General features: G+C 59.3%; 2 protein-coding genes across 2 annotated transcripts; one reads left to right on the top strand and one right to left on the bottom strand.

The window, feature by feature from the left end:
* Nucleotides 1-398: 398 nt before the first annotated feature.
* On the bottom strand, nt 399-7,448 carry TMEM43 (transmembrane protein 43). Its single transcript, XM_007517073.3, has 12 exons — nt 7,304-7,448; nt 5,465-5,614; nt 4,820-4,954; nt 4,318-4,412; nt 4,064-4,113; nt 3,816-3,885; nt 3,273-3,343; nt 3,045-3,166; nt 2,834-2,908; nt 2,478-2,579; nt 1,819-1,936; nt 399-1,582 (listed from the first exon to the last, which is right to left on the bottom strand). The coding sequence occupies exons 1-12, from the start codon at nt 7,439-7,441 to the stop codon at nt 1,380-1,382; spliced, it is 1,329 nt and encodes a 442-aa protein (XP_007517135.2). The 5' UTR covers nt 7,442-7,448; the 3' UTR covers nt 399-1,379.
* A 95-nt stretch (nt 7,449-7,543) lies between these two features.
* CHCHD4 (coiled-coil-helix-coiled-coil-helix domain containing 4) lies at nt 7,544-13,696 on the top strand. The gene is made up of 3 exons (XM_007517072.3): nt 7,544-7,702; nt 9,896-9,994; nt 12,622-13,696. Exons 1-3 carry the CDS (start codon nt 7,681-7,683, stop codon nt 12,921-12,923), a joined length of 423 nt encoding a protein of 140 aa, XP_007517134.1. The 5' UTR covers nt 7,544-7,680; the 3' UTR covers nt 12,924-13,696.
* The last annotated feature ends 1,692 nt before the right edge of the window (nt 13,697-15,388 follow it).

The raw sequence follows: 15,388 nt of genomic DNA, 5'->3' as shown, positions 1-15,388 counted from the left end.
AAGTACTTTCCACATCTGCAGGCGAGGATGTAGGGCTCAGGTTCCCAGTGCCACACAGCCTGTCACAGCCAGCAGACTGGGGGCTGGGCCCTTGATGCCTCTGTACTCACTTGGCCCCCTTCCACCTTTACCACATTCTGAGCACAGATCAGTGCACTAAAGTTAGCTTGGGGTGTGGGGCTCCTACATGGCAGAAAATGAAGTTGCTTAAAAACAACCAACCACTAAATGTGACTATTAGACTGAAGAGCTAGAGTCCCAAGTCTCGGGTCCTCCAGCTGGCACTGAGGATCATATGGGAGCCTTTGGCAGGAAGCCCCATGTTCTCTGAGGCTGTGGCTGGTTCCTCTGAGACTGAAGAATGTGGGTGTGGATGCTATAATGGTTTGTTAACGTGCTAAATGATAGTTAAAACTTTATTCCGATTGTCAAAAATACAAAGATACAGACATGATTTTCCAAAGGTTTCAGAATACTGCTCTGGGAGTACTTGAAGATGGTTATTTAAAACTCCTGCTTGAAAAGGCTTTCAATCCCAAGGATTTGGCTGCCACCTAATCACCTAGACCGTCCCAGTCATGCCAGCTGAGTCCGTAGCTCTAGCCGCCAGTGAGCAGCATTCCTGGGAGCCAGGCACAGTGGTGAGGGGTGAACCAAGCATGCCACTCATGTTAGAGCAGAACCATGGGTTGTGGCATAGAAGCCCTCACAGCAGCCAACACTGGTGCCACCACAGGCAGGCCCAGGAACCAGCGTTGTTCTGCCAGCCCTGGGGCTGGCTTACCAGGCTGTGAGGAAACAGCTGCTCAGAACAATAGTTCCAGCTATTTCCTAGTGGCTGGATAGAGGACATGATACAGGCACACTGATGGCAGGGGACAGCACATGCTACCTCAGAAGGGATGCAGAGGGCCTGAGTGACAGTTGGCTTGGCCGCTGTGCTGAATTAGCGTGTAAACTGGGTTCCTGTGTTTTTCTGTAACAGTCTGAGCTGCCACCCTGCATTGGAGAAGCTAGTGAGTTTCCTCTGGCTTCTAGTTTTCCTACAGCCCCTGGGGGGAGCTAGAGAAGAGGGGAGCACAGCAGGGGGGAGCAGCAAGCTCTGGGGGGAGCAGAGCGACAGGCCCAGGGTGGCCCACACATTCACCTCTGGTGAAGCTGCAGAAGGCTTTGTCCCAAAGCTCATCAGGTTCAGTCTCCTGGGCTCCTCCCTGTGGGCCCTGGGCAGGGCTGTGGCAGAGCCCTGGCCTTGTGTCCAAGGGTGGGGAAGACGAAGGTCCCAGACCAAAGCAGTGAGAGCAGGTTATTGGGGGGGCACTCCCAGTCCAGCAGGTGCATGCCCAGGACAGGTCTGGGACAGGGCCAGGATGCAGGGGGCCTTATTCCAGCTTCTTGGCGGGCGCCCGTGCCCGGGCGATGAAAAGGGGCAGCAGGGCCAGACAGCCAAGAAGCGCTGCCCACAGTGGGCGGTAGAAGAGCCAGCCAGCGGCCACAGTCAGCAGGGTCAGCGAGGTGGCCACACAGAAGGCAAAGGCCTTCAGGCCGATGTTGACCAGGTCTCGGAAGATGGGGAACCAGTCCACTGTGGGGGGAAGGCAGTGAGGCCCTGAGGGAGGGTGCTGGGGACTGGGGCAGGAGGGCACAGGTATAGTGGGGGCTCCTGAGTGTTTCCTCCCTGTCAGGCCTGTCACAAAGCCGGGGCTCAGGCAGACAGATTCCATACTTCTCCCAGACTTGGTCCTCCACCCATCCCCCGGCTGGGCAGCCCCCGCCCTCCTGCACCCAGGGCTATGGGGGATACCCCCCCTCCCCACCTACCCAGGGTATAGAGGATCCGAGTCATGAGGTTGAGGCCCATGAACATGGCTACCCAGCCGGCCGCCCGCAACCCCCAGGTTTTCAGGGCGTTGCTTTTCTGCTCTCTGCGAAACACCTCCTGGGGGGTGTGGGAGAAGGGGTCTTGTCTTGTCTCTGAGCCCAGAGACCTAGGGGTCACGTTTCTCAGGGCCCAGGCAGGCCATCCGTAGCTGCTGGGGTGGGGGCAGTTGGGCCAGCAGCCCTGTAATCCTAGATGGGGCGGCTCTGAGACCCAGTGCTCCCAGCAGGAGGGAGATGGGGCTCTGGGACAGGGCAGGGCAGGGCAGGTCTCTGGTTCTAAAAACTCCCCAGGCCCTGGCAGCTGCGGGGGACAGGGACGGTGACTCATGGGGTGGGACTGGGAGGGGGCAGCCCCACCCCGAGGTGCCTGGGCTCCTGGCCACCTCCCACATGCAGTTTCTGTCAGCCCTACCCTGGAGGGGGGCTGGCGAGAGGGCAGGGTGCAGGTGGCTGTCTCTCCACCTCCCTTCTCAGTTCTCTGTCTCCATCCAAAATAAGTAAAATATCTTTTAAAAAGATATTTTTAAAATAGCTAGCCACAGATGGGGGGGGGGGCAGGAGCCCTCCCCACGCTGGCAGCCAGTGTGGCAGTCACTCACCTCTGCTGAGAAGTCCCCATGGTGCAGCAGAAGCAGGGTGTCCCCAGACTTGGTGGAGTAAGGACCAAGCTGGTCACCCCTCTGCCGGGCGATGACCGTGACCTGGCCAGAAGATGCACGTCAGCGGGGGCAGAGGACAGTGAGGCACCAGGCCACCCTGGGGTGTGTGTGTGTGACAGAGCCCCACTGGGTCCCTCACACCAGGTCCTGCAGGCTCGTGTTCAGGGAGAGTGGGGGTGGAGTTATGGGGGGGGTCACCATGTGAGCAGGGTCCAGGGGGAGGGAAGCTCCCCACATGGGGGGCTGGGAGGTCAAATGAGCAGGGGTGGGGTGCAGTGAAAGTGAGGGGGGGTTACCACGTGAGCTGGGCCCAGGTCCGGATGGTCGCTGCTCAGCCCCGCGTAGGAGAAGGACACTCGCAAGTCTCCCACCTGGGAGAGAGGGATGAGGGGTGTGAGGGTGAGGTGTGAGGGGAAGTGGGGCAAGAGGGGTGAGGGGGGCGCAGAGCTCCCACTCCCCTTGAGCCCTGCCCTGTCCAGGAGGCCCCCTGCCCCAACGGCCACGCACCTCAGGGTACTTGGGGTTTTCACTGTGGTAGAAGTGGTCGCCCCGGCGGACAATGTCCACATGTGGGTCTTCCATCTTGGACAGGCTCAGGGGCTTGAAGTTGTCCACTTTCTCGATGAGGCCTGGGGGGAGGGGGACAGAGACCCTCAGCCTGGTGGGCCCTCTGTCCCACCTGCCTGTGGGAAGCCCCTCAGAGGCCACGACGGCCGTTCGGCCGAGTTTTCTCACCTGCCGACAGGAAGAACCTGCCAATCTGCACGAAGGGTGCCGAGGCCGTAAAGGACTCCACTGCCATGGCGCTGGGGGGACAGGACAGGGGACAGGTCAGGCCGGCGGGCCCCCACTGTCTGCATCCACTGCTGGCCTGGGCAGGAGCCACAGGGCAGCTGCTCTGAGTCCATCAGCCTGTGGGCCTCCTCCGGCCTGTGACTAGGGCACCCTCCTCATCCCCAGTTTCACGTCCTTGCCACCCCCCACCATGCTGTCAGCCTCCAGCCTCCCCCCGGCCCTTCCAGCCCCCTCCCCAGATGTCAGACCCCGCGAGCCCCCTACAGCTGCCCCAGGAGGCCTTCTGGATTGTTCTCTGATGCTCCTGGCTGTCAGTGAGACCTCCTCACCTGGGGAGCACCCCCACACTCAGCCCAGGTCCCCTCTGCCCTTGCCAATCGAGGATGCAGGTCAGGCCTGCATCCCTGGGGCCCAGCTTGGGGTCCAGTCAGCACCATGTCCTCGACCACAGTCAGCTGAAGGTGGCCAGGGGCCAGCGCCCACCTGGGGTTTTTGTGGCCGAGCTCTCGGTCGAAGTTCCTGCTGTTGATGATTTCCGACCTCCACTCCGTGTCTGTGGGAAACAAGTGCTCAGAGGCTGTGCAGTCGTCCTGGGTCTGAGACCCACATCCTCCTAAGCCTGGCTCTGAAGGGGGTGGCTCCCGCCTCAGGGTGGACAGGGTGGCTGAGGCCCGGCTTCGGGGTGCCACCCCCCTGCTGAGGCAAAGACCAGCTGCGTGGGGGGGACTCACTGTAGGAGAACCTCCGCTCAGTCTTCACCTGCCCATCTTCCGTGTATTCCCTGCAGGGATGCAGTGCCCACTCAGCCATCCTCCTCTGCCCCGCGTCCTCCCACCACCCCACCACCCCTGCTTCCCCACGCCCTCTGCCCCCCACCCTCCAGTCCCCCGGCTCTTCCCCCCACCCCTTCTGCCTCACCAGGTCTCCACCCACTGCTCTCCCCCCACCTCTGTGACCCTTTGCCCCCCACCCAGCCGTCCCTTACCTCGTCTCCTCAGTCTCCACCCACTGGTACATCTCCACTTGCCGCCGCAGCTTCACAGCTGGAAGGTGGACGCCATAGTTGGGGTCAGACAGGAGCTTCAGGGAGAACCAAGGAACAGACAGACAGACAGTGAGAGAGGGCTCCCAAACAGACAGTAAAGGGCAGCTCCCAGATAGACGGCGAGGGGCAGCTCCCAGACAGAGAGAGTGAGAGAGGGCCCTCAGACACAGTGAAGGGCCAGGCTCCCAGACAGACAGTGCTGGTGGGGGGACAGAGGAGACCAGAGACTGAAAGGGTGCCTGGTGGGCAGGGATCACCCCCCACGGCTGCCCCAGAAGATGCACCCCCATCCCAACACCCACCCGAGCGGGAGAGCCTGCTGGGTCTAGCACTGGACAGCCCCACGTACGGACCACAGTCACCCCTGCTTCACCAACGAGGACACTGAAACGGGAGTGATGGTGCGGCAGCCGGCCTGCCTCTGCTGCCCCTGCCCACCTACCTTGGACGTGCGCAGGGCCCCGATGACGTGCACCAGCCGGCCCTCGTTCTCAGGGGCCACAGTGTGGATGCTGTCGGGGGACACCACCAGCGAGAGCCCCTCAGCCAGGGAGCTGGCGGACTTCAGTGCCCGGCCCTGGGAGCATGGAGAGCAGGCTTGGGGTCTGGACACCCAGCGCCCGCTGCAGGGATCAGGGCTGCAGTCGTCCGCAGCTGGACAGTGGGCCCAGACAGGTGGCCAGGGCTGGACTCGGAGACCCCGCAGCTCTGGCTAGAGTGCTTGCCTACCACCCTGTCTCACTCCACGGGGCTCACGCAGGCCCAGCTGCAGGCCAGCTCACGTGGCCTGGGCCCAGCCAGTCAGATCAGGAGTCCACTCACTCAAGGCCTGGCCAGGGAGAGACCCAGGGTGGCCCCTACCCTGTGGGTGCTGCTAACTTGCCTGGGTGTGACCCTGGGGGGCTGGGCCCCTGGTCACCACAAAGCAGAGTGGGGATCCACAGCAGGGGAGGGTGGGGGGTTAGAAATGGAGACCCTATCAGGCACACAAGAGCCTGGCTCCATCCTCTGCTCCGAGCATGGGGAGGGTGCCTGGCAGAACTCCTCCCCGTGACGTGGAGGTGCCCACCAGCGGGCCCGGCCTTACCTCATTGGTGAAGATCAAGTAGAAGGAGAGCAGGAAGGTCAAGAGCCCCACCAACATCCCCCCCGACGTCTCACTCAGCCGCTCCAGAAAGCCCGGCTGGGCCTCTGTGGTGGTTCTGACGTGCTCTTTCCTGTGACTTGTGCTGGAATACTAGAATGAGGGGGAAATACATATTTAGAGACAGCAGAGTAAAAACAGTTACTTAGCAATGAATTAAAGGAGGTGAGTGCATGTTACCCTAGACAAGGACCTGGGTTCAAGGCCCTCAGAGTGACCCTGCCTATGGGGGATAGGCCCAGGATCGGAGTAACCCTGCCTCTGGGGGACAGGCCCAGGACAGAGAGTGACCCTGAACACCTGAGGCCCAGGACACGGAGTGACCCTGCCCGCCTGGGTTGCAGGGGGCTCTGGGGCAAGATCCTGGGTCAGGGTGCCTTGGCTGGGGGCACTGAAGAGCAGGGGTGAGGAAGCGACTCCGGAGGGGAGCTGGAGTGGGGAGTGGGGGTGTGTGTAGATTGGCAATGAGGGCTGCCAGGCTATCAGGCTGGTTCTCGGGGTCCTCAACTCCAGGGTCAGGTGACATAGCTTCACGCAGCCATGAACTCAGTCAAGCCACTCTGAGGTCCTGGGACGCCTGGGAATATGGAGGAGTGGACCAGGGACGCCTGGCTGTGAAGGGCATGGCCTAAGGGCAACCGGCAGGCTGGTGTGGACAAGTGTCCACTGCTGAGTGAGGGTAGAGGGCAGCCTGGAGCCAGGGCTGGGCTTGGACTGGACTGTGCCTGCCTCACACCAGCTCTGCACACACCTGTGTGTGTGTGTGGGGGGGGGGTTAGGTCAGAATGTGATCAGAACTGAGAATGTGTCCCGTGATATTCCTGTCCCCTGCCCTGCCATATGCCCCGTGCAGGGCACGCTGGCCCCACCCAGCAGCAGGTTCTGGAACGGACCAAGCTGGTGAGAACCCGGCACTGCAGGGACCTGCTGTGCAAGTCTTTCTGACCCTGTTTCCCCACCTACCCGCATCACCCACGCCTCTCCCCCCACCTCGCTCCTGTCCCTGGAGGCTCCCTGATGCAGGCCAGCTGCTGCAAGGCCTGCACCCACCCACCCTGGACACCTGCCAGCGAGCACCCTGTCCTTCACTGGGTAATGGCCCTGCTCAACTCTGGCCACGGGCTTAGCCAACCTCTCCCCTGGCCACAAAAGGTTTGTCCTGTGCACTAAGTACCTGCTGCGCAGCAGGCGCAGTGCCGAGCACAGTCTCCCTGGGCCCTCAGAGGAGGGCGTGTCAGCAGGAGCCGGGGCAGTGCCAGATCCCCGGGACCCACCTGCCAAACTGTGGTGGGGGGCTTTGGGACACCCACTGGGGACCCCCTCCAGCTGCGTGAGGGTGCCAGGCCATCTGAGGGAGCCCCGGCCAGGGAGGTGCAGTGTCCACCCCTGAGCACCCCAGGGCCCAAGGGGCAGTGAGTGCCAGACTGGGGGGGCAGAGCCCTGGGAGGGGGTGCCAGGCTGGGGGGGACAGAGCCCTGGGAGGGGGTGCCAGACTGGGGGGGCAGAGCCCTGGGAGGGGGTGCCAGGCTGGGGGACAGAGCCCTGGGAGGGGGTGCCAGACTGGGGGGGCAGAGCCCTGGGAGGGGGTGCCAGATTGGGGGGGGCAGAGCCCTGGGAGGGGGTGCCAGACTGGGGGGGGCAGAGCCCTGGGAGGGGGTGCCAGACTGGGGGGGCAGAGCCCTGGGAGGGGGTGCCAGGTTGGGGGGGACACAGAGACCCAAGTAGGCTCCTCCGGACAGAACCTCTCTTCCCCCGGGGCAGAGGGCAGGGCCCCGCACTCACGTTGGCCGCCATGCCGTCGGCTCGCTTCGCGGAACGTGGTGTAGACAGCAGAGCGGAGCCTGGCGCTCGGAGTTGCGAACACCGCCAGGAAGAGCCTGGACACTCCCGCCCGCGCCCGCGGCCGGCGTGTCTGCACATGCGCGCCGCGCGGCCTCCTGGGAAGCGTAGTCCATGCCCGGAGCCCGCCGGAGCGCCTGCGCGTCGCAGAGCTTGCCGGGACGCGTAGTTCCCGCGGCCGGAAGCGGGGCCTACGGAGCGCGGCCTGCCGGGAGGTGGAGCCGCGTGCAGAGGGCCGGACTGAATAAACGCGGCGCGCAGCCGGAGGGGCGGGTCGGCAGCCTCTGTCCCGCTGCGGGGAGGTCACCGCGTGAGCCGCCATGGCCTACTGCCGGCAGGAAGGTAGGCGGAGGACTGAGGGGACACGCGACCCCCCGAGACCCCACGTGACTCCATGAGCCCCCCCCCCCCGTGACCCACAAGACCACGTGAGGCCCCCGAGGCCCCTGGTGACCGCCGGCGCTCCTCGCGGCCTCGGCCACCCAGATCCTGCGAGGCGGGGCTTGAACCCGGGCCCAGCGCACGTGCACTTGGGGGCTCGGAGCCACGAGGGGGCCCTGGAGCTCCTGCGCCTCTGCGGGCCGCCCTGGAAGACCCCCCACACACCCCCGGACCACCTCCCTCCGCCGGGGGTCACTCCTCCACCACTCCGGGGTCACACCCACACCCCCAGCCCTCCGTACACCTCAGGGCCCCCCCCATCACCCCCCGGGTCACAGCCACATCCCCGGGGTAGCCCCCACACATCCCCCACAGGGGTCACCCCCACTCTGTCCCGCCGGCCGCCCACCGAGCGCAGCCCCGGGCACGGACCCAGGGGCCCCTTGGCCTGGAGCTCGGGTGCTGAGGCGGGGCGCGCTGCTGTTTGCTCCCCGGGCTCCAGCCCCGTTTACCGCAGGCTCTCGCTTAGAGAAGAGGACAGGGGCGGCCTCTGGGGTGAACCCCTTAGATTCGTCCCCTGCCGCCACCCTGCTCCCAGGGGTGCGGCACCGACCGCGTCTGTGCCCTGGGGCTGACATGCCCGGCTGAGCCGCGGGTGAAAGTCCTCACGGATATTAGCTGCCAGGCCTCGCTTCTTTCATCTTTTATTATTATTAATTATTATTGTTATTATCTTTGCTTTTTTTATTGGATAGAGACAGCCAGCAATCAAGGGAGAGAGACCCCTGCAGTCCTGCTTCAGCACTCGAAGCTTGGTGGGGACCGGGGGCTTGAACCCGGATCCTTGAGCACTGTGATGTGTGGGCCTCCGGTTCCTAATTCCCTTTCTTCCAGAATCCGATATGGCGTGAGCCTCCCTCCCCGGGGCGATGAGCACCCACCCTCTGTGGCCTTGAGGTACAGGAGCCAGCGGAGGACCTGGCAGCCACAGGGACCCTGGTGGAGAGTGCGCCTCTCCGCTCTCTGCTCTCTGTGTCCTCGAATTTGCTTTCTGCCTGCTGTTCTTTGTTGTCCCCATGGCATTGGCCACAGGACCCCAGCTCCTCACGGTGGAAGCACTTCTGAGACCCAGAGACCCGCTCCAGGCTGCTGGCTCCCCACCTGGGCGCTGCTGCACACCCGGGCCGGGACCCTAGGTGTCTGTACGGCTCACCGTGCTCTCTTTTGCCTCCTTCCTTGCTCACTGAGCAGAGTGTTCGGTGGGCCGCGCCCCTGCCTCCTGCACGGGTCTCATCACCCCCTGCCCGGTGAGCCCAGCCTGCCCTGTGCACGGTGACGGGGGCCACCGCCACCCGGCCTCTGGCTGTCCACCATGACTCGCCCCTGGCCCTGGGACGCCATGCTTTCCTGTCAGCACCTAAGAGGATGTTGTATCTTGTTGGGAGGCTTTTAGCCTCTGTTGAAATAACCACATGGATCAAAACTAGTAAGAGAAAGATTTGTCGTCAGTGGAGGTGGAGAGACCCGAGCAGCAGCAGCAGCAGCAGCGCTGACACGTGCTGTGCTGGGGGTCTTCACACTCGGGACCCTGTGCCTGCGAGCCCCAGGCCGTCAGCGCCGTGTCTTCCTTTCCTGTCCACGTGCGCTGGCTCGTCGGGGTGCGCAGCCTTGGCAGCACGGCGTGGGGCGCCAGCCTGAGTTGTCGGGTGGTGTGAAGGGCTCGAGATGCGAGTGGCAGGTGCTCCCTGAAGGGTTTGGCACTACTCGCTGGGAAAGCGTTTTGTTTGGGGACATTTTGGTGCTCAGCTTCCCCGGTGTGATTGACTCCTCTGAGTCTGGGGCCCTGTGGGGACCCATCCTCCTCTCCCATTCTCAGCTTGGTGGTGGTGGGACTCGTACCTGGGGTTCACTCCTCACCTTCTTGAGTTTCTTCACCCCGCTGCCCTTTGCAGTCTGTCTCTCTTGTCTGAGAGTCTGCCTGAGGGTCTGTCAGTCTGCTGGAGGCTTCAGCTCCCCCTCTGGCGTCTGGTGGGCAGTGACTCCTCCCCAGGGGCAGTGCTGGTCTCACTGGGTTCAGACCTGGCTTGAGCCTCAGCTTCGGGGCTGCTCCTGCTGTTGTCTGAGAGAAGCTCTTCCTTTCTCCCCTGATGGCAGGGAAGGACCGAATTATATTCGTGACCAAAGAAGACCACGAGATGCCCAGCAGTGCAGAGCTGGTGGCAGATGACCCCAACGACCCTTACGAGGAGCATGGTGAGTGACGGGGACAGACGCACACCCGGGGCGGGCAGGGCCGTCTGCAAAGCCCCCTCCCGCCTATCCTGGCCACAGCTGGGCTTCCAGATCCATCCCAGCCACGCACCAGCTCTCGGGACAGGAAGCTCTTCCCCCTCAGCCGAGGGGTCTGTGAGCACCCCTCCCCCATTCTGACAGATGCTGCCCGTGTGTCGGTCACAGAGTGGTCACAGCTGCTGCATGTAGACAGGGGTGACAGTCACCTGGTTGGGACTGTTGCACATGGCTGGTTAGTGGCCAGTGGTCACTCAAGGTGCCCTCCAAAGACCTGGACTACTGGGCGCACTGGCTGTACTGGTGAGGTGGGTGCTGGGTGCTGATCTCACATTCAGCCCACATGGACAGCATTGTCCTTCACCTCTGTTGGACGACTCCTGCAGATACACAGAGACAGAGACTGGCAGAGTGAGGAAGCTTCCTCCAGTGCAGTGGGGGCCGGGCTTAAACCTGGGCCATACACATGGCAGAGCAGAGTACTTCCCAAGTAAGCTGTCGCGCCAGCACATTTTCCTTCCTGCCTTCTCTCCTTTCTCATTTGATAGGACAGAGAGAAGTTGAGAGGGAGATAGGGAGAGAGACAGAGCGAGAGAGAGATGCCTTTTTCACCACTTGTGAAGTTTCATCCTGCAGGTGAGGAGCTGGCACTCCAACCTGGGTCCGTGTGCACGATGCTGTGTGCACTGAGCCAGGTGCAGCACTGCCCCCCACCCCCTGCCGCTGCGCCGTTTAAAAACATTTCCTACTTACTTATTTTGCGAGAGACGGGGTAGGTAGAGACAGACTGATGCACGCCTGCAGCACTGCTCGGGTTCTGACCTCCAGGTGGCAGCCCCTGTATGTTGCAGTGGTGAGGTTGCGGGGGAGCAGGGAGGGTGGGAATGAGGCGTGAGGGTAGTGCAGGGGTCTGAGAAGTGATGCTGAGTGATGCTGAGCTGACCCCAGTGGGCCGCAGAAGCCTGTGTGTGGCCTGGCTGTCACCCACGGTGCTCACTGGTAGCCATCTGCCTTGAGGTGGGGAGATCTCCCACTGCCATCTCTCTCATTATTATTGTCTTTATTTATTTATTGGATAGAGACAGCCAGATATTGAGAGGGAAGGGAGAGAGAGAGACACCTGCAGCCCTGCTTCACCACTCATGAAGCTTTTCCCCTGCAGGTGGGGACCAGGGGCTTGAACCCGGCCCTTGTACATTGTAACATGAACACTCAACCAGGTGCGTCACCACCTGGTTGAGTCACTGCCCCCCACTGCTGCCTGTCCTGTCCCACCAGGGAGGAGATGTACCAGTGCCTGTTGGCACTCGGGACCTCCTAAGCAGGACTGTGGTGGGGCTCTGCCTGGACCAGGACCAGGACCAGGACCAGGACTTTGGCCCCAGCTCAGAGTGCCTGCCTGGGGACTTCTGCAGGGAAAAACATGCACATGCTTTTCTTAACCTTTTTTTTTTTTTATAATTTCCTTTTATTTACTTATTGGGTAGAGATAGAAATTGGGAGGGGAGACAGACACCTGCAGCCCTGCTTCACTGCTCATGAGTTTCTACCCTGCAGATGGGGAGTAGTGGGTGCTTGAACCTGGGTCCTTGTGTGTGATAACAGGGTGTGCCTCTGTCTGACCCAGTCTTGAATGTTCTTCTCCCTGCAGCCTTTTATTTATTTGTTTGTTTGCTTATTTATTTACTTACTTATTCTACCGGAGCCCTGTTCTGCTCTGGTTTATGGTGGTGTTGGGGATTGAACCTGGGACTTCTGGTGCCTTGGGCACAAGTCTTACATAATCATTACTCTATTCCCCCAACCCTCTCCTGAAGTCTTTAAGAGTGCTCTCGGTTTCTGTAGAAGTCTTGTGAAAAAGAGTCTGAGTTATATTTTCATATTTGTCAGCAGGCCATCGTGTTGAGTAGGAAGTAGGTCTGGAGGGGCCCTAAGTAGTGTGACCTGTGCGGATCTGTGGGTTCACGCACCGGTGCCGCAGTAACGGGGAAAGATGGTCAGCGGACACTTGAGATGGGAAAAAGACTCAGGATGGGAAAACAACAGGACCCTATGGTCTGCAGCTAGAGTCATCTGTAACCCTCCCCTCCCCAACACAGGTGTAACCGAGCAGAGGGTCCTCTGGCTCCTACCCCCAGCGTCTGGTCTTCCAGAGGGACACCGGCTAGCCCTCACCTGTCCTCCGAAGTCTCGGCGTCTCCCCAGTGAGCACTGCCGCACCCAGCGCCTGCCCTGTGCCGGTCCTTCCTGTGCTGGGCTTGCACGGGCCAGAGGGGCAGTTCTGAGAAACATCTCAGCTCCTTAAGCTCACTTGGCTTTCAGAAAGCTGCTGGCCATCGAGGCTGCAGCTTCTTGGGCTAAATCATTGCCAGTGTTTAGTTCCTGGGGCCCAGTTGCAGCCACAGCACTGGGGGTGGCCATGTGGCCTGGAACGCTGGGCTTGTGCAGGCACTGAACCCAGTCGGGGCAGTTCAGTCTTCTGCACCTCTGGTGTGGCCCCAGGGAGTGTGGACTCAGCTGAGCCCGGACTTGCTTTTCTGAGCCCTTTGAGAATGTGCTCTCTCATTTTCCTGCCCATCTTCCCATTCCAGGATTGATACTGCCAAATGGAGACATTAACTGGAACTGCCCGTGCCTGGGGGGAATGGCCAGTGGCCCCTGTGGGGAGCAGTTCAAGTCGGCCTTTTCCTGCTTCCACCACAGCAGGGAGGAGATCAAAGGGTCGGACTGTGTAGGCCAGTTCCGAGCCATGCAGGAATGCATGCAGAAGTACCCGGACCTCTATCCCCAGGATGAGGAGGAAGAGGAGGTGGAGGAGGAGCCAGTGGAGCCCTCAGCAGAAGCAGCTCCCTCTGAGGCTCCTGCAGTCAAAGAGAAAGGGGGCTCGAGCTAATGGAGGCTGGCGGGCTCGGGGCGCCTATCCCTCCACCCCAGAGTGACATGAACCTTTTGCAGAATGCCTTCCCGTCATTCTCCAGAAAGTATTGCCCTTTACTCTGTACTGTGATGTGAAAAATGACTTACTGGCACCTTGTCATCTACACTGAAAAAAATACGGTGTGTGTATGTGTGTCTAACCCAGAACCACCCACTAGTATAGGTGGCACTTTGGGATTCTCAGGCTTCTCTGGGTTTTGCCACTTTGCAGTAACATGCTGAAGAACTCAGCAAGCAGAAGGCGTTGACTGAGAATGTCTCCTGCAAGTAGGCTGGTTTTTTGTGACTTGTAGTGTCACCTGTCATAGATTTTGTACTCCTTTTTGAACTGAGATAGAAGCAAAGACATCTTTAGACCAGCTGGAGTGGGCATTCCTACCAGAAGAGGCCAGTCAGGTCTCACCCGAAAGCCGTCTTGACCCGAGTATGTGAAGAGGCACAGGGTTCTGTTTCCAATGCAGTTTGGCTACTGTTTTTGCCATGAGCTCTGTTTTCTCCATGGAGAAAGTGGAGCTTTGGAACCTCACATTCACAGTCCCTTTCTTAGCAGAGGGGAAACTAACTGTTATTTTCTTGCTGTTTCTGTTGTTCTGAAGCCCTGTGTTCACACCACCTCTGTCTAGCCTCTTGAGATGCCCTGTTCTCAAGAAGGGAGGAACCTGTTACTTGAGTAGCAGCCAGGGGAGGACAGGTGTGAATTACGTGTTAATAAAAGGAAAACGTGATAATGCTGGGTTTGTTCTTAATAGTCACAGCTGGTTTTAATGTAAAATTCATTTACAATTCTTCTCTGATGCAATTGGTGAATCAGGTTGGATCTGATAACTATATTCTTTATTGGATAGAGACAGAAATTGAGAGGTGAGGGAGACAGACACTTGCAGCCCTGCTTCACCACCACTCGTGAAGCTTTCCCCCTGCAGGTGGGGATCCAGGAGCTTGAACCCAGGTCCTTGGGCACTGTTGTGTGTGCCTAACCAGATGTGCCACAACGTGGCCCTGGGTCTGTCAACTTTTTATGGGCTGTTTTAGGGTGCTGAAAATGCTCTAAACTATAGGGGAGGTGTTTGCTTATGTGCATGGGCTGAACACTTACTGAGCACTAGCACACTTGCCTCGTCAGAACTGAGCGTAGAACACGGTAACCACTGGGTTGTACACTAGAGGATGATTGATTATTTATATGCACGTGGATTTCTCTTAAACTAAAGCCATGGCCGGGAGAGAAAGGAAGCAGGTACAGATGTGCGGCCATATGCATTGGGAGGCTTTTGCAGGTTGCATTGCCAGCAGGGTCATCGCTGCTCCATCTGGGCCAGTTGTTTTCTTCCTTATAGAGAGAGACAGACAGACAGACTCAGAGGGTGCACCTGCACAGTCTTCTTGGAGAGCAGAGGCTTGAACCCGGGTCTCTGGTGGGCCACTGCCTAGCCCTTTAGCAGTTAACGTTAGAAAGTTGGACACACCAGACAACCCAGGTACCTACTACCAAAGCTTCCGAGAGAAAAGCAAATGTCCACACAGTGTCCGTAAGTCCTAGTGGCTGCTCAGCAGTTGAGATGGATGACAGGCTCAGAGTGGAATCAGGTGGGCAGCATAAAGCTTATGCAGAGAGACTGCTGCCTGAGGCTCCAGCATTCCAGTTCAGTTCCCTGTATCACCGTCAGCCAGAAGTGAGCAGGGCTCTGGGGAAAGAAAAAAAAAGCAGAATCAATGACAGCATGTTGTTGACTATCTGGAATTTGGACCCAGAAGAAAGAGATTCAGGGACTGTCGTGAATGTTCATCCAAACTGATATTGTCACCAATGAAGACATACACCGTCTCAACCAACTGCTCTTTAAGAAAGGTGCTTCAGGGAATCCGGTGGTAGCGCAGTGGGTTAAGCGCACGTGGCGCAAAGCACAAGGACCAGCATAAAGATACCGGTTCGAGCCTCCAGCTCCCCACCTGCAGGGGAGTCACTTCACAAGTGGTGAAGCAGGTCTGTAGGTGTCTTTCCTCCTCTCTGTCTTCCCCTCCTCTTGATTTCTCTCTGTCCTATCCAACAACAACATCAATAATAACTACAACAATAAAACAACAAGGGCAACAAAAGGGAATACATATTTTTTTAAAAAAGAAGGGTACTTCAGAGAGTTGGGCAGTAGCTCAGCGGGTTAAGCACACGTGGTGCAAAACCCAGGGACTCACATAAGGATCCCGGTTCGAGATCCTAGCTCCCCACCTGCAGGGGTGTCACTTCATAGGCGGTAAAGCTGGTCTTCAGGTGTCTTATCTTTCCCTCTCTCTGTCTTACCCTCCTCTATCCATATCGCTATACTAACAACGAACGACATCAACAATAACTACAACAATAAAAAACAAGGGCAACAAAAGGGGAAAGTAAATATAAAAAATTATATAAAAAAAAGAAAGGTA

The sequence above is a fragment of the Erinaceus europaeus genome, chromosome 21, assembly GCF_950295315.1.
Source record: "Erinaceus europaeus chromosome 21, mEriEur2.1, whole genome shotgun sequence".
Lineage (NCBI taxonomy): Eukaryota > Metazoa > Chordata > Mammalia > Eulipotyphla > Erinaceidae > Erinaceus > Erinaceus europaeus.
The sequence above is the reverse complement of the archived record's forward strand: the minus strand, read 5'-3'. Positions and strand labels throughout refer to the sequence as shown.